At 42.1% G+C, this 24,532-nt stretch overlaps 1 protein-coding gene across 2 annotated transcripts; it reads right to left on the bottom strand.

Annotated features, from left to right (window-relative positions):
* LOC310690975 (MOB-like protein phocein) lies at positions 1-24,323 on the bottom strand. Of its 2 annotated transcripts, XM_083470534.1 has the most exons (8): positions 11,537-11,918; positions 7,966-8,028; positions 6,988-7,088; positions 6,147-6,189; positions 5,872-5,958; positions 4,163-4,242; positions 3,497-3,608; positions 1-2,266 (listed from the first exon to the last, which is right to left on the bottom strand). In XM_083470534.1, exons 1-8 carry the CDS (start codon positions 11,594-11,596, stop codon positions 2,135-2,137), a joined length of 678 nt encoding a protein of 225 aa, XP_083326660.1. In that variant the 5' UTR covers positions 11,597-11,918; the 3' UTR covers positions 1-2,134. The 2 variants fall into 2 exon arrangements, with proteins under 2 accessions (XP_083326660.1, XP_083326661.1); XM_083470535.1 differs by lacking the exons at positions 1-2,266; positions 3,497-3,608; positions 4,163-4,242; ... (3 more) ...; positions 7,966-8,028; positions 11,537-11,918 and adding exons at positions 17,969-18,204; positions 19,203-19,292; positions 20,689-20,853; positions 24,182-24,323.
* Positions 24,324-24,532: the final 209 nt, after the last annotated feature.

Consider the following 24,532-nt stretch of genomic DNA (forward strand, 5'->3'; position numbering starts at 1 on the left):
TGGAAAAAGAAAAAGATTTAATTGCAACCTCTACTTTTTTTTTTACAATGTAATTCAAAAGACAGACACATCTCAGTTTCCCTATAATGCAGAATGTAAGTTAAACCCTCAATATATATTTACCATACAAAGTCAATAGTTCACTTATGCTTACTGAAGTTCTACAGTATCAGCCAGGCACATGTGTGCACACATTATCAGAGGTACTCGAGTCGACAGCATTAAAGAAGGTTACAAGCAGTGCCCCAGTTACTTAACTTGATTATATGAAGTCAAGTTTACAGTGCAGAATTGGATTTATTTGCTAAAAACAAGACGAGCCATTTCAGAGGCATACACCAGAATAATATGGAGATGTGTTGAGATTTTGTTGCCTCAAGCACCACGGACTTTCACAGAAATGCTTAATGGTGCTATTTCATTTTCCCGCTGGGGGAGGCTGCCCTGAATCAGCCATTTCTGACAATAACCATATGTATCCTGCTACCTCTGAAAGGGAAATTCTTTAGCCACTTGCTTTGAGGTATCCATCGCATCTACATTACTCAAGGTAGGCCTTACATTGGGTGAACTGACATAACTAGCTGTTGCCAAGAACACATCTGATGTGATGACCCTGTTATCCATTAAAACCATATTTTAAATTGAAAAGTAAGAACAGCACAGAGGGGCAGAACCTCTCAACAAAGTTGCCACCAACATAGCCCTGTTAAAGGCAAGTGGGGCTTGTGCCCATGAAGAGCTAAGTGTCCCTTCTCCTGTAAAGGGATGTAAGGTTGCATTCTTGCTGTTAGATAGACCCAATTTGAAATATATTTTTTGCAGTTAAGGCATGTACACAATGCTAATCTGAAACACAAATTATGAATATTAGGAAATAAATTTGCACCTTTCACTCTGTGTTAATGAGCACTCTTCAAAATGAAGTGTGTGTGTGTGAAGTCAGCTTGGCAACATAAAAGCCGAAACTTGCCCATTTCAACAGATCAAGGGGCACTGGTTAATGTTTTCATGTGAATGGAGAATACACCCACTTCAAAAAAAATAAAAATAAAAAATCTCTCCAAGTCCATTTGATCACTGCTAGTGCTTTTAGATTTCTGCATTCATATACACTAACGCAAACCTGCAAATGCTATTTAAGGAACATACACTTAAGATTTGGGGGTGGGGGTGGAATTCAATTACTGGAACATAAAGCAGGTGGTATTTGCATGGATGAAAGGTAAGACAGAATCTCCAGCTGCATGTAGGGTTCAAAATTCCACGGAACCCTTTTGTTACAAATCAGCAAGGCTATTTTGGCACACTCTGTGGTAGTGTAAAATGAACTTTTAATGCAAGGTATCACCTGTAAGCAATTACTATAAATATGCACAGGTATAAGCCACAGAGCACTTTACTGTAGGCAGAAAGGAACACAAATTGCTTTTACCCACTGGCAAGAGGTGCAGGAAGGAAAACACGGAGGGGAATCTTTGCCTTAAGGTGACTGAAGTGAACATACGGCCTTTTGCGATACACAAGTCTCCACTGATACAGAAAGGCAAGTCCATAAAGAAAAAATCTAGAATACACTTTTGGCAGTATAATAAGTGTTATCCTTTTGGTATTAATACTGTAATAATGAATATTTGGATACACACATACTACAAGAGTTTAGACGCTATATATGCGCACACCCAAAAAAAGCAAAAGTTGGGGACTAAAACAAAGGTACTTTCTATAAAATACAAAACGTAAAGAGTTAAATGGACTTGCAAGCTTCTGGTGTTAGTCAAACTAAGGCTAAAATTCCAACTTCATCAGTATATAGTAAGCTTCAGGTTTAAACTGGACAAGGTCTGAAGATTGTGATCCAATGATTGTTTAGCAGCAATTTTACAGAACTGTAAATTCTTTTATTAACAGGCAGTATAAACAGATAATTCTAATTTTATTTAAAAACCATGAGTGCCACATTGAAGAATATACAGCTCATGAATAACTTAAACCATATTCCATATTAAGAGGCAACGCACACAGCATACAAAAAGTATACTAAACAAAGCTCTAAGGATACATGATTGACGTTTCTAAATGATATATACAGTACACAATGTTAATTATGGAATCATTCAGTCCACGACACTCATCATGCCTCACTTTCGCCAGAAACTGAATTCTGCACCTCTTCTTCTAAAATTGGTACGATCAGGTTATCCTTGGACATCAGGTTGTATTTCATCACAAATTTGGTAAACCGGTGACACAAGAAGGTTTCATTCTTAAGACGGAAAAATAAAAAAATGCATTAATATGCACACACACACACACACACAGCGTGAAAGACAGACTTGGGAAAGAAGTTATTCAAAATTAATCATGACCATGTTATAATTTCCTATATGGAGACTTCCGTGTAGGAGAAAAGGCCCATCAGGATGCTTGATCAACACTCTGCTCTTGAGACTCTTCCCGCTCACAAAGCAGGGGGTCAATCAGGCAGACAGAAATAAGTCTGGGATGCTACTGCACAGTTTCATACGCAGAATCCTAGTTAGGTGGGCAGTTGTGACAAATAAGGATTGTTGCACTATTGTCAAATCATCTGAATTCTTGCTTAGTACATGGAAACATTTTGTAATTTCTGCTGAATCTAAAGGACAGGGTTTATGCAATAAGGTAATGCACACTTAAATATACTAGGAAGAAAGCAACATAATTTGCTTTCAGATCTGAGGCACGTGGAACTTTAAGTCCCACTGCCTATCTCAGACAAAACACTGCACACTAAGTATGTGAAGAAGAGCCAATATTCACCAACTCTCACTGGAATCTGTCTGGAGTTTTGGTTATTTTGGAGTAAAAGGTAAAAGGTAAAGGACCCCTGGATGGTTAAGTCCAGTCAAAGGTGACTATGGGGTTGCAGCGCTCATCTTGCTTTCAGACCGAAGGAGCCAGCGTTTGTCCACAGACAGCTTTCTGGATCATGTGGCCACCATGACTAAACCGCTTCTGGCGCAACGGGACACTGTGACGACTGCCAGAGCGCACGGAAACGCCTTTTACCTTCCCTCCACATCAGTACCTATTTATCTACTTGCACTGGTGTGCTTTCGAACTGCTAGGTTGGCAGGAGCTGAGACAGAGCAACAGGAGCTCACTCTGTCACGGGGATTCGAACCGCCGACCCTCCGATTGGCAAGCCCAAGAAGCTCAGTGGTTTAGACTACAGTGTCACCCACTTTCCACAAGCTAAACAGATTTTCTACACATACCACGTTTTGGAAGTAAAAAATGAGACTCAGCAGTGGTCTCTAAGAACAACTCAGTTTCAGTCGAGTTCAGAAATAAATGCTGATACTAAAACAAAGTGTCAAAAAGAGCAGAACTCTCTGACCAATTGCAACATGACCTCTAGTTCAATACCGTATTAAGGTATGTATAGCACAATCCTCTATCTACTCCCAGGCAGGTGGGTATAGAATTGCAGCTGTAGTATCAGAGTACTTACTTCGTATTCATCAAATATTTGGCGATGATGAAAATATGCATGTGAAAATATTCTGTAAATCCTACGGCAGACCGATCCTAGTTTGGCTACGGAGGATTCCTTTATACTAACCCTGTAAGCAATTAAAAAAAAAAATTATACATGGACCTTACTTCTGCTATTGTTGAACTAAATGTTTAATGATGGTTGACAGTATTACTTTCATATATTATCCATGTAAAAATTATTTCTGGCAATAATTTGTTCACCAAATCTATATATAGATTCATTCAGCCCTGACACTGAGGTCCAGCTCCAAGGACCTTCTAGCGGTTCCCTCACTGCAAGAAGTGAAGCTACAGGGCCTTCGCGGTAGTGGCGCCCGCCCTGTGGAATGCCTTCCCATCAGATGTCAAGGAAATAAACAGCGATCTGACTTTTAGAAGACATCTGAAGGCAGTTTTTAAATGTTTGAAGTTTTGTCGCTTTATTATTATTATTATTATTATTATTATTATTATTATTATTATTATGTTGGGAGCCGCCCAGAGTGGCTGGGGAAACCCAGCCCAGATGGGTGGGGTATAAATAATAAAATATTATTATTATTATTATTATTATTATTATTATTATTCAGAACCAATCATGAATATTTCAAAAAGCAAGCAGATTCACACAGAGCTTTACCTGCTGGGAAAATATTTATTGCTATTCAGAAGACATGCAGCTCCATCCAATGTGTGTCTGGTGTAGTCAATGGCAGGACACTAGAAAGGACCCAAGAAAGAGAGAAGAGAAACTGGAAATCCTTTTGCACAATCAGATTCCCATTATACAAGCGGGTGGGCATAACTGAATGTCATCTGAAGTTATTACTAGCTCTGATGCTACACCCATAAAGTAAGATGGCATACTAAGGGGGAAAGGTTGTCTTGCTTTAGGGGAATGAGCTTTTGTCTGAAAACACTCAGAATATTATGTATACTCCAATTAAGAAACAATACAATTCTAGGATTCTATGAAAACTGTTCGGATAATGGTTCAAGGTCGGAAAAAAGAAACAGTCAAAACAATTGGCGAAGTAGACACTATTACTGAAGTAAGAACACAAAAGATCATACCTACTGACTCAGATATCTAAAAACAGGGGCAGATTGTCATGCTGCGTGTAATTCCTCTTAAGAACTGGCATGAGAGTGACACACACAGAGTCACACTAGCATACTCTTATTTATTCATCCATGTAACAATTACAAAACTCATTTCCAAAAAATAAACTCCTGTCAAACCTTGCGCTTCCCTTGATATTCTGTTCTAATTATTTTTAAAAGGTCCCATTTATCAAACAAACATAATATTCTGGGAACTACAGTACAATTACTCCTGTGAATCAAGTCAGTTACTTTGCCCATCTCTTCGAGCTCTAGACAGTTCACTAGCCATTTCCATATAGCCAAAATACGGACACAAGATTTTTGTCACTTCCCGTGCAATATCCTCCTCAATCTAATTCATGCTATGTATTATTTACACATCCCAAAATCAGATGCCATCTGACAATTCCGCCACTTCTCATACTGACAAGACTTAATGAGACTTAAAAAAAGACCCCATCAGATCTCATTCCATTTTTCTCCTGGGATAGAAAAATCAAGACCCGTTTCCTACCTAATGCTCATTATAGTGATCCTTCTTCCTAAATCCAAAAGTACTAAATCCAAAAGTATTTCACGATCCGTCTCTGGACCAAATCCTCAGCTATTTCTGTATATATTATTGTGTAAATGCTCAGTAAGTGCTTATCCATGGAAGTGTCTGAACATATTTGTCTTTTCACCAACTATTACTATTCCAGTGTGAAGGCTCTGAACAACATGCTACAGGTAAAGGGGAAGCCTGCTTGCTTTTATAACTCTTTTTTAAAATAGCAAATCTACCCAAGTTCTTATGCAGAAAAACAAATTAGTACTTGGCTTGGAAAAGATTAATGAAAACTTTTTTAAAAACCCAGTAAAATGTGCAGTCATGGCTAGAAAACTAAGTTTGTCATAAAATGATGTCAAGATTCAACAGCTGTGGGCCAGGAGCAAATTAAATTGAACCATGACTGCTATGGTGACGTGGTTTGAAGGAATGATACTTGTATCTACTACTACCACTACCGAATTTCAAGTACACAGTAACTTATGGTGGCAGGCAAGTATACTCCTCAGATGAAAATTATAGCTGATCTCCAACTTGCACGTGTGCTTACCACTTCATGCTGAACAACTGAACCATCTTACAGACAAATAGTGAATGGAAAATGGTAGCAGGATAAGGGCTGGAGGTCCAGTTGTGTGAAGTTGATATGCAGGGAAGAGTCTTGGCAGCTGCTTTTTATATTCCTTTCTTACCTCTTTGGGAGTTTTATGGGCTGCACAAAGAAATATCCACTGCTCAGTTGCTGTCATCTGCGTGCATGTATCCGGATGGCATTCAGTCTGTTGAAACATTTGTACAATAAAGATTACGCCAGGCATAGGACCTCACATTCAAATTTCTCTCTCTCTATTCCTGCCACCATGACTAATAAGAAACAGAGCACTGAAGAACAATATGAAGCATTAAGATGCAAATACATAAAAAAGTTATTCTTAATTGTCAAAAGGAAGATAAAATAATAAATTACCTGAAGTTTAACCGCAAGGCCATTAAGCTCAAGACAGAACTGCCTAAAATTTTAGAACACAGAAAGTTAGAATTCAGTGGTGTCCAAACTTTTTTCAAAGAGGGCCAGATTTGATGAAGTGAAGCGCCGTAAGGGCCGACCAAAGTTGTTAACCTTTTAAAAAAGATTTTACCCCAGGAAATAAACTGCCACAGGGGCTGGATTAAACTGACCAGCAGGCCGGATTAGGCCCTCGAAATGGATTTTGGACATGCCTGGGTTAGATAATCACTTCCCTCCCCCATTAAAACACCACAGTCCAATGATTATGAACTACAATATTTTGGATTATATCTAGCATTATAAATGCTGTCATTTAGCATTCTCGAACTTGGTGTCCTTCACATGTTTTGGACTACAACTCCCATCATCCCTGACCATTGGCTATTCTGGCTGGGGCTGACCAAATATCTGGAGAGCAGTAGGTTCAGAATCCTGAAACCGTAATTTGTTATTTCTGGAATTAAAGTGTGGTCGTGGGGTGGGTGGGAATCACACAAAAACTGGCTGGCTAGAGAATCCAGGATGGCTGCATTTGACCCTTGGCCTGAGGTCTGCCCCCCACCCCAGTCTGTAAACTTGAGTATATCATGAGAAATTTGAATTTAATCAAAATGGCTTTGGTAGTGACAGAAACAAGTTTGTTTAACCGTAAAATATATTTCTTCTTAGGATACGGACAATGACTTGGACAATACCAAGCAGGCACTCATTCAAGGATGAAGGCCCCAAGGCCTTTTTTCAGAGACCTGTTTCAGTTACGCTCAAACAATTTATTTATTTTTTACAGCACAGATCATACCTTAAGTGTTCATACTTCCAAACACCTTCATCCTGTCCTTCTGGAGGTTCAAGAATTTTGTCAATGTTTGAACAATCTGCCCTTATGTTTTGCTGGATATACTAGAGGAAAGAAATATTTAAATAAGATACATTTCACTGATGTTAATAATAATGTCAGACATAAACTCAAGTGTGTTCAAGACTGTGGTAAAGTTTGTTGTAGAAATTTCTCAACACACATTGTTAGAGCTGGATCCAGTGCTGTTGCACAGCAGACTTCTGATAGCACAATAGATCTTCCCTTATCCTTTCCCTGCACACCCTCAACATCTGCTCTAATCTGCACCCCGTTCTAATGTTGGGCCTCCAGTGTTCCAAAATGGAAGAGCAACTGTTACTGGAAGCACAATATGTAATACTGACATAATAGAACAGGGTAGGAACCTAAGGCCTGGGGGCCGGATGCGGCCCAATCGCCTTCTCAATCTGGCCTGCAGATGGTCCGGGAACCAGTGTGCTTTCACATGAGTAGAATGTGTCATTTTATTTAAAATGCATCTCTGGGTTATTTGTGGGGCACAGGAATACGTTCATTATTTTTTTCCAAAATATAGTCCGGCCCACCACATGGTCTGAGGGACAGTAGACCAGCCCACAGCTGAAAAAGCTTGCTGACCCCCGTATTAGAAGGAACATGGGCTCAGTGGTCCAAAGGCTATTACTGTGAAGGCATTTGAGGATCGAACAAACCCAACTATAATTGCAAGAAAGAAAGCTAAGTAACAGCATGCATGGAACACCACTGTCTTCCTGGTGTGCTGAAGGCTAACCTATCACAAACAATCACAGCAGCTCTTTACATACGACAAGTAAAATTGTCTTTGTAACTATAGAAATGTACTGATATATATTCTAGGCAATTAACAAACAGCAAGAAGCAGAAATAGATGAAATGGGGAGAGGAGAGGTGGACACAATGAAATTAAATATGATCTACCTGCTGAACTGCTAATGTGCTGTCCATTTCTTCAAAAGATTCATCAGGCCAATTATAAAAATCCTAAGATAGTAAGGGGGAAAAAGACTTAAAGCAAACTGAAGAAAAACAGAAAGATTCCAGTCCAAAAGATATTTATTACTGCAAGAGCACTTAGAATGCTATACATCAAAACAGAACAGACATAGCTGTATACTGTGCAGTTGTGCACGAACGTCCGAGTGCAATTCCATTCTATTATTAGGAATGCTCAGCTGTTCCAACAAGACTGTAAAGTTCTTCAAGATATCCCTAATTTCACCATCTCTATTGTCCAATTCTGAGTTAATGCAACTAGCTGAATGTGGTGATCTAGTAAAAGTAGCTACTGCCAAGGCAGCAATATGCAACCCACGCTTACAGCAGGGTCAGGTAATGACATAAGTGCAATATCACAAGCCATGACACTGCAATGATGTAGCAGTCTCTGTATCCCATCTGATATACTTATCGACCAGCAAAGCAAGTAGTGAGGCCAACTGCAGCATTCTAAATATTTCGCTACAGATTGCAAGGGGCGGGGGGAGAATATTGTAGTTATTCTGCCGAGACATGTTCACCTATTACCTAATTGTCCTCAGTGACTACAAAATGTCAGCTGCAACTTTGCACACTTATACAGAAGTCACACAAACCAGTGAAATTTACCTGGCAGTGTACATGCACAGGGCCGGGCTATTAGACTGCAATCCTAAATTCTTTGGTTTTGGATATAGTGCTATTTATTTCAACAGAACTTAACTCCATGCCAAAAAATGTTCAGGGCTGCAATACAGAGTTTCCAATATCCCAGTAGTCAATGGTAAACTAGTTTTCTGTGATGGGCATTTTGACTATAAGTACTTTTAATGAAACAGGTTGAATAACTATAATGGTAATAATTCCAGTTCTTTACAATGCTATAGTCTGTCCTTGTTTGCTCTAAATGGATGCACTGAATTTTAAGATGTGCCAGGAGAAACTCAAAAAAGTTTGCAATCTTTTCTAAATCTATCTATCCATCTATCTGCCTTTACATAATACACTGACAGTTATCAGCCCACACCCCTTTTACAGGAGACATTTAAGGTATGTCTCCCACAGCTTTCTCAAGAGGATGACTCATGAATCTTTTCAACTGGAAAAAACACCATGTTACTGAAAAAGAGTAATGAAATAGATAAGAACATACATGAAAATGACTAACTAGTCACATCATAATTTTTTCACTATTCATAAAGGAAGTTACAATCAGATGGTGGATGAAAAATATCCCGTATGTCACAGTTTTCCTGCTACTTTATTCAAGCCTTAATGCTTTACCAGAAGGCACTATAAAAACGCGTCATAAGACTTAATTTTTGGGCCGCGGGTGGCGCTGTGGGTAAAACCTCAGCGCCTAGGGCTTGCCGATCGCATGGTCGGAGGTTCGAATCCCCGCGGCGGGGTGAGCTCCCGTCTTTCGGTCCCAGCTCCTGCCCACCTAGCAGTTCGAAAGCACCCCTAAAGTGCAAGTAGATAAACAGGTACCGCTTTATAGCGGGAAGGTAAACGGTGTTTCCGTGTGCTGCGCTGGTGCTGGCTCGCCAGAGCAGCTTCGTCACGCTGGCCACGTGACCCGGAAGTGTCTCCGGACAGCGGTGGCCCCCAGCCTCTTAAGCGAGATGGGTGCACAACCCTACAGTCGGACACAACTGGCCCGTATGGGCAGGGGTACCTTTACCTTTACTGTATTTTAAAAAGGCCTGGCTACATAATTTTAACAGTAAGGGGAATAACTTGAAAATAACAACAGGAGTCATATCTAATTTAGTATCCAGCCATTTGTATGACACCAGCATCTCAATGCTGCATATGATATGCAATCCTTCAAGATGAATGTACCTATCTAGTTAGTTTGCTATAGAACCCACTTATTACTGGGCATTTCATGCACACACACCCTTTTCAGTTGGTGCATTCCTCTGGTATTATCCTAGGAAAACTTCACAAATGTTTTCTTTAAGCTAAATTATAAAATGAACTTACTTGCCTCCAGGTTATTTCCTTCAGTCAAAATAAGGCACTTTGCTGTATACAAGAGTCCCAACGATACAACAAATACATATAATTTATAGCCGAGAATTTGACTTGAATAGTCAAAGCTTGCAGGCATGGCCAAACTTGGCCCTCCAGATGTTTTGGGACAACTCCCATCATCCCGAGCTAGCAGGAACAGTGGTCGGGGTGATGGGAACTGTAGTCCCAAAACATCTGGAGGGCCAAGTTTGGCCATGCAAATTGCTGTGCTTGTTTTATTTATCAGCAGTTCAGCCTATGAAAAAAAGGGTAATACCACCTATACTTTTTAACTTGCCAAGATGGATTAAATTTATATGTATACACTACATGAATTGCTACTATAAAAGGATGGCAAGTGGGGGGAAATAAATAAGACAAAACATACATCAGTACAAGTTGCATCCAGTTTTGAGAGGAAATGGCTGGAACGCTCATACTCAAGACAGCAGTTAAAACAATACACAGAGAAAAGGGAGAGCACAAGACAGAAAAGATTCACATTTCTCAATACAGTAACGCCAACTGCTTTGAAAGGTTAAACACAGATAGGTGTAACCTGGGTCTTAATTACAGCAGGCAAGAATAATGTCAACACAAATCTCTGCCAAATATGCATTTTTTAAAAAAAAATAATACAGCAAGTACATGAGCAACCTCACAGGCACCAGCCCTGAAAAATACAGGCTAGACCGCTTCTACTCCAACCACCACCCTCCAACTCCTCCCAGCTGTATTCATGAAGTCACTGCCCCCTTTACACGCAATTTTCCCCATCTTCTCCCTGCACCCAGCACCTGAAGTCACCTTCCCAAGACCCCACCCCATGGACTCTCTCTCTGTGGGGCAACCAACTCCGTCAAACTCTTCCCTGCGCCCCTATATTCTTCTCCCCCAAACACCCTCTTTTTCCTCTTTCCTCCCTGCACAGGTTACACGCCGTTTCTTTTCCCTTTACCTTAAACCCTCCTTTCCTAACCAACGTCACGTCCCTAAATTCTCTTTATTTCCGAAGCAGCTGCTTTGGAAAAAAAAACAACCCACAACCCACGTCCCTTCCCCGCAACTCCCTCTTTTTCTCCTCCCTTTCCAGAAATCCCTGCTCCAGCCGCAGGACACGCAAGGCCGCAGCGGGGCGTTCAGACGTTCGCGAAGTACACGGGAGTGGGGGGGAGGGGAAGAACCGCCCACCACTTTTTGGTCAACGCCGGATCAGGACCCTGCCTGAACCCCCGACCCTCCCCCAACACCCAAAATAATAGCGCGGCCTGCCATTTTGAGGGGAACATCCTACCCTCGCGTTACTTTCCCCTTCGCGGCGGCGGCGGCGCCTCATTGCACTTCCCCGGGGAACGGAGCGAGGCGGAGAGTAGGCCTCGGCCGCCGCCGGCTTCTCGGCCCCCGCCACCCCCCTGCCGCGCCACCGGGGCCCCCTCCTCCGGCACCCCGCTTCCCACCCGGAGCCAGGGACCCATCGAGCGGGCGCCGGGCTTACCTGGGCCTTGGTGCCCGGCCTGTTCCTCCTCAGCACAGCCGTCCCCTCCGCCATGACCATAGTGACAGCGAGCGGCGCCAGGACCCGGATGCGGCGGTGGCACAGCAGCAGCAGCAACTAACCAAGCGGGGAGGGCGGGGGGAGGAGGAGGAGGAGGGAGGCGGGAGAGGCGCGAGACGACGGACAGGACAACGCGAGACGAGCGAGCTTCCTCCGCGGGGAGGGGGAGTGGAAAGCCCGGCGGGAACGGGTAGGAGAAGCACGTGATCGGCCTACGTCAGTTCGGCGGGGGCGGGAGGCAGGCGCGAGCGCCGAAGAGCAGAAGTATCACAGGGGCGGGGGAGGGAGGAGGAGAGGGCAGAACAGCGCGCGCGCGCGCCCCGAATCGCAATAGAACGGCGAGGGGAAAGGGGGAGGAGCGAGTATGCGGAGGGCGGGAAGGAAAGGGCGGGAAAGGGGACTGAGGAGAGGCGGTGAGCCGCCCTGAGGGCGTGTGAGGGGAAGGCGGTGTATAAATCTAAATACAATGGTTGCCATTAATCTGATTTGAACTGCTTCTATAATGAAATGATTTTAGAATGTTGTTTTATTTTATTGTTGTTAGCTGCCCAGCTTCAGCTAGGGAGGGCGGGATATAAATAAAATATTATTTTTATTATAGATAGATAGGGCGCCTCATATATAGGCAAAACTGTGCGGGAATAAAGCATAATAATAATAATAATAATAATAATAATAATAATTGCCCTGCACAAGAAAGAGGCCTGGACAAAAACAAAGGACGTGCTGTTTTTTAAAAAATAATAATGGGTGTGTCAGAGAAACTTTCTTAGATGTTCACAGGAACAGGAGGAGGGGGAAAAAAACACACCCTTAGCCGGTGGGAGTTGAAATAGCGTATAATAATAATAATTTATTATTTATACCAAGCACGTTTGGCTGGGTTTCCCCAGCCACTCTGGGCGGTTCCCAACAGAATAATAATAATAATAATGTGATAAAACACCAAACACTAAAAATTTCCCTCTACAGGGTAGCCTTCAGATGTCTTCTAAAAGTCAGATAGTTGTTTATTTCTTTGACATCTGGCGGGAGGGTGTTCCACAGGGCGGGTGCCACTACCAAGAAGGCCCTCTGCCTGGTTCCCTGTAACTTCACTTCTCACAGTGAAGGAACCGCCAGAAGGCCCTCGGAGCTGGACCTCAGTGTCCGGGATGAACGGTGGTGGTGGAGACCCTCCTTTGGTTCAACTGGTGCAAATAAGTTTTTGGACAAAAATGAGGAGCGAAAGGCGGAGGTGTTTCTCATCGCTTGCGACCATGCTACCTGCCCTTGCTAACTTTTGACAACAGGGCAAGGCAGTGGCCAGAACATGTCACCTCGCAGACACTTCTCTAAAACATAGCACATTATTATTATTATTATTATTATTATTATTATTATTCCATTTACAATGGTACCTTGGGTTAAGTACTTAATTCGTTCTGGAGGTCCGTTCTTAACCTGAAACTGTGCTTAACCTGAAGGACCACTTTAGCTAATGGGGCCTCCTGCTGCTGCCGCACCGCCGGAGCACGATTTCTGTTCTCATCCTGAAGCAAAGCTCTTAACCCGAGGTATTATTTCTGGGTTAGCGGAGTCTGTTACCTGATGTTATGTAACCTAAAGCGTATTTAACCTGAAGTACCACTGTACAACATAACCAACTTTTCCTCCAAGGAGCTCGAGGTGGTGTGCATAGGGCTCCCCATTCTCGCCTCACAACAACCCTGTGAGGTAGGTTAGGTGGAGAGGCAGTGGCTGCCCCAAGGTCACCTGGTGAACAAGCTTCATGGCCGAGTTGGGATTTCAACCCTAGTTTCCCAAGTCCTACTCCACCATAACCGCTAAGCAGCCTGGAGAAGGCCAGACTGCCTCAGGGGCTTTTGAATGTGCCTTCAGGAGAACAATGCTGATCTGAAGGGGGAAACTAGGAAGCAGTAAACAGAAATATTGCATCCACTTTTATTTGTGGTCAATCCAGCACATTTCTTAGCCTGTCCATTGTAACATAAGTGTTATGTACTGAAGTTCTCACCCTGGGCCAGCAGGGGGATACTGTAGATAGTTATGCAAATGAAGGATCGAAAGTGACGTTCAGTGATTGGATAGTTTGTATGCAAATGAAGGATCGAAAGTGACATTCAGTGATTGGATAGTTACAGAAAATGGTTACTGTTGCATTCTAGTGGAGCTCTATATAAGCAGGCTGACTGAGCTCCTCAGTTCAGTTCTGTTCCAGCTTACAAATAAAGAGCTGCTTTGGAAGAATCACTGTGTCGTCTGATATGCTCGCCCACAACTTAACAATAAGAGTCATAAGAGTTCAGAACTGGGTTTCATTTTAACCTCTGAATGGAGCCTTTCCATTTTAGAAGAAGCACGGGTGAACTCAAAATCTTATAACTTTGGTCTATGAAAATATACCATTGCTACACCCTTAGTGCCTATGCCAAACATTCCCATCATTCACCAGGGCCAAACCCCAGCCTTTTCCCTCTCAAAAAATATTGCTCACCAAGGCCTTTCATATTTGCTTGTTTTCAGAGTGGGTTTAGCAAAGCAAGCAGAATTAATTGCCCTTGAGAAGATCTTCGCCACGGACAGAAAACTGGCCACAGCTCCTAACCTTAGTGGCAGGTCAGGGAGCCTAGCTTTCATCTGTTGGCATCAAACCTTTCTATAAAAGGTAAAGTAACATTCAAAGAAAGTTTGGGGTTTAAAGTTTAAAATTTGACTTGTTGCTCTGGTGGATCTATTCCATAACAAAAAAAGGGGGGGAGCTTGGCTTTTGGTTTAATCAGGATCACATTTTCACTCTAGAATGCAAGAGGGTTTGGCTTATATCGAGCGTTTTATTTTAAGTGTTGCAGAAATTGACAATTATTTGCACTCCTGTCACTGAAGCAGTGCAACCGCATGAACTCACTTTGTTCTTTAATAAAAATAGCTACCAACCCCCCCTCCCCATAAATAAATTTCCACCTAAAAATTGGGGGGAGGGGTAAACTAACCTGAATAACAATAACCATATGTGCCAAGAAGACTAGCCAATGGGACAAGGTGTGTAAAAGAACAGTACAACACTGGGTTTATCAATTTCTTGTTTTGCTTATTACATTTACATTTGTAGAAGCAACATAAACTATGGGAACAAAACTTTCATTGTGACTTGGCACCAAAAAACAGGTGTTTCCAGTGTCACTTCAGTTTCTGGCTAGATCAATTGCAAGTCAGCTACTTATATACAGTACACTAATTTAATAAAGAGGACAGGTGTTAGGTCTCATTGGCATATTAATAGGATCCAAAATGGTTTAAAAGAATACCCTAGTATTTTCGTGTAGGAGCGCCAATCTGGAAGACCACCTACAGTACAGTGTGGCTAAAAAGAGAGAATTATGTATGGGGAAATAAGGTGACTATGTACAAACATACTTTGTCTGCTTTACAACAAACTGGAATTTGGGTAAAACATTTACTTGACAGAAAGCTAGAGGGAGTAAGGCACTTGTCAATATTTCCTTTCAATGAGAACCTGAATTTCTGGCAGTGGTCCACGTCTTTCTAAGGAAGTTTGGGTAGAAGCAGGGGAAAGTGGGTGCACCTTTCTGACCTCTCAGTCTAATTAAGTCTACCGTTTCATTCTTATCCAACTGTGTTATCTGGTGACACTGGGAGATCTGTGGTGCAGGTCTTTTTTATTTGCAACTTATTTGCATTCATTTCAGTAGACAGCACTTCAAATTCTACGATATTCAGAGCCACGGGAGTTTAAGGAGTGCCCTCATTCATACCATTCTAGAATTAAAGCAAACACCCACCCATAAAGTTCTGCACACTTGGAGGGTGGGGTTCAGATAGCATTTCTTGAATAGAATCCCCTCACCCATGCCACATGGCAAATCTATTTGATGAGGAGGAAACTTTTCAAAATTAGTAACGGTGTCAATATGTGCTGTTAAAGGCAAAACCCAAGCCCTTTGGCAATACTTTAAAATAGTTTATTGAATCCTGGGCCCATGCTTTGGATTTGTTTATGGCGTTGGAACTTTTTTTCTCTCCCTCTCCACATGCAACTCATAAATTCCTTTAAATATTGACTATCCCTGCTCTTAAGGGGAGGTGTAAAATATATTTTGGTTGTGATCCATAATTAAAGAGAATCATGGTTCGCAGCAATGCCCTTCCTGAAGCTGACCTATCAACCACTAAACCATAAGCCAGTTTCAAATAAACAGTATTGGCCTTGTTCTCTGTGATATAGCCTTGCAGTGGATGATATAACATTCTCAGCTGTTGGCACATAACATTCTGCATATCTTGTGCATCATGTCCCCCCATAATTTACAAGGGAGAGGCTCTTTATTTCTTGGCAGTTGAATCCTAAACATAGTGGCTTAGATACTGTTAACTTAAGTACACAGAAGGAAAGATTCCCAAAATTTCCTTCCCCCTTTTTTCCTTCCTTTATGGAAGTTGGGAAGGGGTCTACCGTGGGGTAGGTGGTAGAGGTTCTGGTTGTATTTGTGGCCTCCACTGAGCTCAACTTCTCTCAGGTGCCAATTAGGGTTTGAATGCCGTTGCTTTAACCGGGGCAGAATTCACATGTTGGATTTCCATCATTTGGATTTCTCTCCCAATCTGTTCTCTAATCAAGCAAGTATACAGTGGTACCTCGGGTTACAGACGCTTCAGGTTACATATGCTTCAGGTTACAGAATCCACTAACCCAGTACCTTGGGTTAAGAACTTTGCTTCAGGATGAGAACAGAAATCGTACAGCAGCAGTGCGGCGGCAGCGGGAGGCCCCATTAGCTAAAGTGGTGCTTCAGGTTAAGAACAGTTTCAGGTTAAGAACGGACCTCCAGAACGAATTAAGTACTTAACCCGAGGTACCATTGTATTCTAAATCAGGTTTCTCATTCCTCAAGAGCATTATTTCAGTGCCAAACTTTTGCATTTCGTTTTCAAGCCTCTTGTTATTGTGATTTGCAGGTCTGGGTCTTGATGTGCCTTATATTATCTCTGCATGCCTTCCTCCATTTTGTTTTTAGGGCAAAAGTATTTCCCACTTCTTTTCATTCCTTTAAACATTTTGAGAGAAATCATTACATCAATCAAAATGGGAGGTAATCAGAGCATGAATCCCTGTGGCCAAGCTATCCCTGTCCAGGAATGGCTAGCAGCAGCGAAACCTGGGCATAGGCACTCCATATTACCAAAGACCCCTGGCTCCAGTGACTATGTGGTATTGAGGAACAGTCCTAGATAATGTAACTGTTCCTTCAGGGTATGTGCAACCCCCCCAAAAACAGATGGCCCCCAGATTCCCAGACCTAGGAAACACCCCACTTCCACATATTGGTGGCATCCAAACTTCGAATTTTCTGATGACCTCATACAGCAGTTTCATATAGACAGAACAGGGGACAGAACAGAACCCCGTGGGACCGCATGGATTAGTTTTCATGGGGCTGAACGGAAACCTCCCTATGCTGACCTCTGAGACCAGCCCTGCAATTAGGAACAACACAGTGCCCTCCACTCTCAACTCACAAAGTTATTTCAATAAGATACTGTGTCTACAGTATCAAAAGCCACCGAGAAATCCAAGAGAATCAACAAAGTTGCACTCCCCTCTACACTAAACAAGGCTGTTTCAGTTCCAAACTGGAGCTCGACACCAAACTAGAATAGATCCAGATAATCAGCATCCTCCAATGATGTCTGGAGCCGACCAGTAGGTGTCATCATTTTATATTTGCCTGACAAAGCTATTTTGGTTTTCTCAATATTGGATGTTTCCCCTTGTTCGATTTGCTGGCATGCAGCATTTTGAACAGAACACAGTAGCTTTTCTGGGAACTGTTTTACATCCCTAATTTTAAAGAATTGCCCATTTTATTTCCCTCAAATGCTGGTAACCCTTCCGTGACAGCGCAATAGCATGGCCATTTTGAGTTTGTGCACCAGTAGCTCTTAGTGAGAAATGTGATGTTTTCCAAGTTGGAAGAAATTATTTTATTCATTGACTTGTTTAAGGGATAATTATACTTGACTTGTGAACTCGACTTGTGAAGCATTCTGATGCTTTGTTTTTGTTTTTCTAAAGATGGAGAAATTGGTCCAAAAAGCTCTTTAGGATTCCACGTCGTAATGGCATGATGTAAAGAAGGCTGTGATGCAGCACAGGAGGGATTTTTTTGGGGGGGAGGCAGGAAACTAAACCCCAAACTGGTTTCATGGTTCTTTGGCTCCTAGTCTATAGCTTAAAAAAAAAAAAAAATCACAAGCCATCACTGTTTCATCCTGAAATGCTTTGGCTACTTAATTAGCCGGCAAGCTGCTCTAAGTATATATTTTTTAAAAAAAACAACAGCACACACAGAATAAGATAGTAAGAAATGTATTTTGGCTATACACATTGTTTTATTTTGAAGTCACAATGATACTTGGTAATTTGGGAGAATTTGCATTTATTAGAAAATAAAGAAATTATTTACATGATGGAACAGAACCATTTAAGCACTTTTTGTGGAATGAAAACTTAATGATAACGCAGCAAGATGAACTGTTCAGTCCACATATTTTCCAAGAATATCACCATCTCTAAATATGAAATAGTCCTGCAAATAAAGAAAACAAATTTGTCCACGTTGAAGATAAACAATTAAGTAGTTCAAAAGCTGCAACACTGAAGCTCTTCCAACACAGAGATTTATGACATGTCCTTGGATCAGTGCTATACAAATATTAACCCAAGGACAGTTCTTCTACTTCATCATTGCTATTGCTCTGAAAGGGGCTTGAATTCCCCCAAGACAGACTTCAGATGAATTGTCTGGAATAGTTTACAGGGGTTCAAAAGAAAATTAAGAGATTCAGCTGGAATTCTTCTATAAAAGACCCATGTACTCTTGAGATTTTAAATCTCACCTAAGGTTTACATACATATACATAAACTTTTAACTTCCCCCCACTTTACATGGTTTGCAAACTTATTTCCACAGATGGTTTGGCCCTAAAATAGTACATACAAATGCTAGAATTTGTGCAATGGTTGTTATTTTTGAAATGCAGGTCACACACTTAGCAAACTTCTATTCCAATACAGGCAAGTTAAACCACAAGGAAATTACTGCAGTGGCTACAAGGGGCGAGTCTTGCCTGTTCCATACTCAGGTTTCTCCCCAAGGAGGTAAGTCACAAATGTGTTTCATTACTTCTTGGTAACAGGCCTAAAAGCAATAAAATCTCTTCTCAACCTCCCACAACAAAGGAATGGGGTTGCAGAAAGGGGACAGTGGCTATTCCAGATGCAGTTACTTCTGGATGGAGATGAAGGAAAGCAATGAAATGTTTATAGAAGGTAGGCAGAGACTGTGAGGCAGTGTGCATATATCTCGGAACATAGCATATGGAAACTATTAGGTATATGAGAATTAGGTGAGCAGACCACTGAGGTTTCTTGGGAAAGGACATGAAGATTCTAACGTATGTGATCTTCCATAAAATTAAGAGAAGCACTGCTTTTGGCTTTGTTTATAAAATAAGAGTTTAAGCAAGTATAAAAGTGGCATACAGAGTACAATATACAGTATAGAAATTTAATTCACATACTAACCTTGTCATCCAGTACAACTTTTGTTCCACCATACTCCGGTAGCAGAACCTTCTCCCCAACTTTTACACTAACTGGACGAGTGTCTCCCTCCTAAAGGGGACAAAGAATAGGTACTGACAACGTCTGTTACTATGCTCTTAAAATGTTTTCTGTAGTGGAAATGCAGCTGCAATATTGCATTAGCTGGAGCTTCTGCACCAGGCCCAAGGGCAGCCTCATACCAAGCACACTGCCGTCATCCAATCTCAGGGCTACTAGTGCATGGTGGTCAAGTGATTCCGATATGGATATGGCCGTAGCTGGCAAACTAAGCAAAGCTGGTAAAAGGCACTCGCAAGTCACAGAGGTCACGTGAGTCTCCAATGACAAAGATGTATCCAGGAGTACCCACAAGCTACGTACCGCAACCCCATCCAGAACAGGTTACTGGGACCACCTACCCACAGAGCATCTTCCCAGGCTTTTGGCACAAAGGCAAAATATAAATACAGGGCTGCATCAAGACTACTGTTCCACTAGCTTGGCATGCTTCTGCATGCACAATGTAACTACACGCCCTCAAAAACTGCTCCAGGATACACACACCTGGTACAGATTTTGAGGGTACACGCAGAGAGGAAAGGAAAGAGGTGTCCAGTTGTGAAGTACATAGTAAGTAAATAAACACCACAGAGACCGTTTATGAGCCGCTTACCCTACAGGAGGAGGCAAATAAAATGCATTTAGATGAGTGCCCTTTGCCCCCTCCCAAAACCAGAAAAGAGACGACGAGTGGCTGGAAGATAAAGCGCTCAACACAACCTCCACAGTGGCCTCCAACCTGATGTTTTGTTCTCCAACTCCTATCAGCACCAGCCAGCCACGGTCAAGTGCTGGGATGATGGGAGATGCAGCTTAGCAACAACTGGAGGGCACTAGGATGGGGAAGTCTGCTCCATAACATACATCTGTTACATGCACAAAAAAACCAATTCTTTCTTTCTTCCAATCTTACATCCACATCCTATGAAAGTTTGCTTGGAGACAATGTTGTGCTACATTTAATGGGACTTACGGATAAGTTTGCATTGAGTTACAGCATTACAGGCCTTATCACTAAGAAAAGCAAGGAGTTCAGCTACCATTAGCTCTGTGCTATGAAGACATGCCAGAGAGTAAATGGCCACTGCCCATTCCAATTCTTTCTCAAATAGTGGAAGAGCTTGGGGGAAAGGATCATAGTGGTGGTTGAGGAAAGAAGAGGCGTATGATGATGCTGATGTGCAAGTGAGGAAAGGCAGAAAAACAGCTGGGGGAGAAAAGCCTAGGAGAGCAGCAAGCAGATAATCACACCTTGAAATGTTAATTAGAAAGCTGTTGCCACTGTACCACACTGCTCATGATGCTTGCGGTAGAGTGAAGAGGTGATTTTGCCTGGAGCACTAAGGAATCTCATGTTTCTTATCTGAAAAGCTATAAAAAGCTTTGATAGGAAAGGTCTGCTTACCTTGCTTTTAGAGCCTGTTCCAATTGCCACAACAGTGGCTTGCAACACTTTTCCTTGTGATTTTTCTGGAATCATAATGCCTCCTTTAGTTACTGTCTCAGCTGCACACCTTTCCACCAATACACGGTCGAAGAGGGGAAGAAATTTTTTAAATGCCTGTCCTGCCTGTTAAAACAAATCACAAGTCATAATGTACCATAAGCAAACCTGAGTCTCTCAGCCACAAGCACATTGTCATCTGAAGCAGCAAACATGTGATTCTACCACTTTTGCACCACAGTAAATGAATGATGGGGAAATAAGGAAAAATCTGGAAAAAACATAGTTATATATATACAATCGCCATTATGGCCAATGAAGTGTTACACGTCAGTACATTTTAGATAAAGCAACTTCAAGAAAAAGTTAAATACTTTGTATAGGTTTTTTTTACACATGATCTTAAGATACATGCTTCCTAATTACTCAGTGACTCCTTTCTACAAATAAAGGACATCATGAATGTGAACCAACACCAAAATTATTGGCATCAAATGCTGTTAAGAAATGAGTCTCACTCCACAGATCTTGTTCAAAGGAAGAATTCGCAGAAAAAGCTATCTGAAAAAGGCATCTTCCCTATAAAAAGAATACCAACCTTATTTAAATATACCTAGGTGATCTTATTTAAAACAGTATTAACTACATTGGAATAAATAAATTTTGCACAAGGATGTGACTGGAAAATAGAAATGAAAGCTAAGAGTTATATTGCTTATGTGTTTCAAATTGGAAGAATAGGCATACATGTAGTAATGGCTTTGGGACAACTTCCAAGCTTTGGTGATTTGGAAACTTACAGATACCACAGAAAATCTACCAACATTAAATTTAGTGTAATAGCTTTATTAGGGCAACCAAATTATATCACAGAAAGGTATGCAAGGCTCATCAATAGGAACCTTAAGTTCAAGTTAAATGATAGCACCACAAGAAAATGTTTAACAGCAAGAAATGTAAATTAACATTCCACAGTGTAAAGCATGTTGAACTTTGGACATTATTAACACAGTTTTTTGGGAGGCCATCTACTTGTGCCCACCCACTGGTGCACTGGAAGTTCGCTTGCACAACTGAATACCCCTTCCTCTTGTTCCCTCATAACCCCAATTCTGTTCTGATTTGAGGACTCTGGGGCAAACCTTGAGGGCATGAAGGAAAAGGAAGGGAAATATTCTCATGCAATTTTAGATATTACCCATTAACCAAAACATTTTATCCAAGAATGTTTTGATCTGGAAGCATTAAAATAGTAAAGGGTGGACTTCTACTACTTTCTGTAAAAAGCAACATACAGTATTCAATTTCATATTTAAAAGGAAGCTTTTTGCAAGACTAGATGCAAAACAAATCCACATTTTTAAGCAGGCAACTATGTATGGGTTAAAGAGCAACTATGTAGGAGATAATAGAAAACCAGAGTGCTAAAATGAAGCTAGCCAGATCACATGACGCTGGCTCACTTTCCCGGCCTTCTCGTGGTTTCCAAAGATATCCAGCATGGACACTTACAGAAACAGCTAGAAACCAGGAGAAGGCCTGGGTTATCTGTACTCTTTGGACACTAGAGGTCGCTACTGCAGAAGGAAATTTGAAAGTCTTCTCGAACAAGCTAAGCAAATGGACAATGGAACCAGAGAAGGAATTACCTAAATGTGACCAGCAATTAAAGTATTTCCATTACCTGGGAGCGACTCCCACTGACTTATTTCCACAGAATCCAATTTCAAGTCTGCAGTGCAGATGCAGCACTGAAGACGAGTGATTAAGAGACTTTAAAACATCTGAAAACCCATCCTCAATAAATTACAGTTTATTAAGAGATTTAACAAGTATGTCCCTACCAAGAGTATTCAGCAACAAATATTAATAAGTAAAAATAAAAAAGAGTGTCAGCCACCTATTTGGATATAAGTCAGTAAAGCTTTTGCTAGGAACTTCTCAAGGGTTAGGAATTTACAGTACATTGTGCAAAAATACTTGGACTCTAAACAAACTTTGGTTTACATCTTAGTAAGAGCATATTGTCAGCACCAACTCTTTCAACTGGTACCAAATTGCTTTAGATTAGTCCATCACATACCCCACTTTTGGCAATAACAATCCCTGCATGCTCCTACACTATTAAGAGCAAGGAGACTGCTACAGAGGAGCAAGTCCCATAGGACTTACTTCTGAGTAGGTATGGTTAGGATTGTGCTGTAGGGATTTACCTTAAATCAACTAATTTGACCCAAAAAGGATTCATCTCATCTCCCATTATTTTGTCGCTTGCCCAATAATTCCTTTCCTTTGCAGCACTACTGAACCAACAACTATCCATTCTCAGTAACAGTCAACGATTGATACAGCAAAAAAACCCTGACTTTGCAATTTGCACACTTCACCACACAATAGATACAACTTGTTGCAAAGCAGAGGACGTTCCTGTCACTCACTGTCAAGAGATTCAGAAGATAAAAGGATAAGATAATAAGGAAGAATAAAGAGCACATGGTGTTGTCAGATTTGATTGACTGGTAAGTAACCACTCCTTCATATACAGTGATACCTCGGGTTACATATGTTACAGACTCCGCTAACCCAGAAATATTATCTCGGATTAAGAACTTTGCTTCAGGATGAGAACAGAAATTGTGCTCCGGTGGTGCGGCAGCAGCAGGAGGCCCCATTACCTAAAGTGGTGCTTCAGGTTAAGAACAGTTTCAGGTTAAGAACGGACCTCTGGAACGAATTAAGTATGTAACCAGAGGTACCACTGTACTGGGGAAGACAGGGTCAAGGAGGCATGTGCAAAAGACTTCCTCCTCACCACCTCACACCCCTTCAGGACTTGGAAAAATAGATGGGCGGCATGACTTCCCAAGAGGCTTGAATCCCTTTACTTCAGTGCTGCACAAGTGTACTTTACCAAGGGTTGGAAGGAGCCACGAGGGTTATCTAGTCTCACCCCCGGCAATGCAAGAATCTTTTGCCCAAAGTGTGGTTTGAACCCATGACCCTGAGTCTCAGGCTCTACGAACTGAGCTACCCCTCTGCACTAACATCTAACGCTATGGAGTTACTCTTCCAGGGATTTGCCTCGTCCACCTCCCGCCATCACGCCTCGTGGAGGCGAGCTGCGTGCTGTCCATTCATACGTGCATCACGTGGAGGCTCCTGTATTGGGTGGGGTGGGGCTAGATGACCCTGGGGAAACCTTCCGCCTCTACCATTCTAGGAAGGCGTCCACTCTCCCCGGCCCTGGGCTCTGCACTTTTGCACCGGGGCCGCCAGGCAACTGAACCCCACTGGGGGGGGTCTCCTTCTGCCTATTTTACAGGAGAACACCTTTCATCGTGAATGGGTGGAGACAGAGACTCAAGAGTTGCATTAATGAGAGGGAGAGGGAGAAAGAAGGAAATATGGATTATTCTTCCCAACCCTTCTCGAGAGGAAAGCGCGAGCAGCTTACCATGGCGCGCGCTTTACAAGGGCTCCTGCTCCCGCTGCGAGGACTCCTTGCACCCCTGACCGACCCACAGAGCTAGCACGCGCGGAAAGGGTCACGGCCCGCGCGTGCGCAGACCTTGCCCCGGAAATGGGGAAACTACTTCCTGTGGCGGTTAGCTGAGGCGTAGTGGGGGCGGGGGAGAACAGTTGGGATAGACTTTAAAACTTTTTCGGTTCGCGCTTTCTCATTACTTGCCGCTAGCCAGATTTATTTTAAAAAACAACAAACAAACCCAGATAAGGTGTTCGGGTTTGTGGGCGTGAGGCGACACTCCCGCCATCTTGAGCGAGGGCGAAGGGGAGCGGAGGTGAC

Source organism: Podarcis liolepis, assembly GCF_965112155.1.
Source record: "Podarcis liolepis genome assembly, chromosome: 1".
NCBI classification, from domain to species: domain Eukaryota; kingdom Metazoa; phylum Chordata; class Lepidosauria; order Squamata; family Lacertidae; genus Podarcis; species Podarcis liolepis.

What these genes read in the sequence shown, in the direction of transcription:
- LOC310690975 (XM_083470534.1), bottom strand. Translation starts at nt 11,596, where the DNA reads ATGGTCATGGCGGAGGGGACGGCTGTGCTGAGGAGGAACAGGCCGGGC. An exon ending in CCCATAAAACTCCCAAAGAG is followed by an intron (nt 4,243 to 5,871) that starts GTAAGAAAGGAA and finishes GGTCCTTTCTAG; the next exon opens with TGTCCTGCCATTGACTACAC. An exon ending in AAATATTTGATGAATACGAA is followed by an intron (nt 2,267 to 3,496) that starts GTAAGTACTCTG and finishes TTCCGTCTTAAG; the next exon opens with AATGAAACCTTCTTGTGTCA.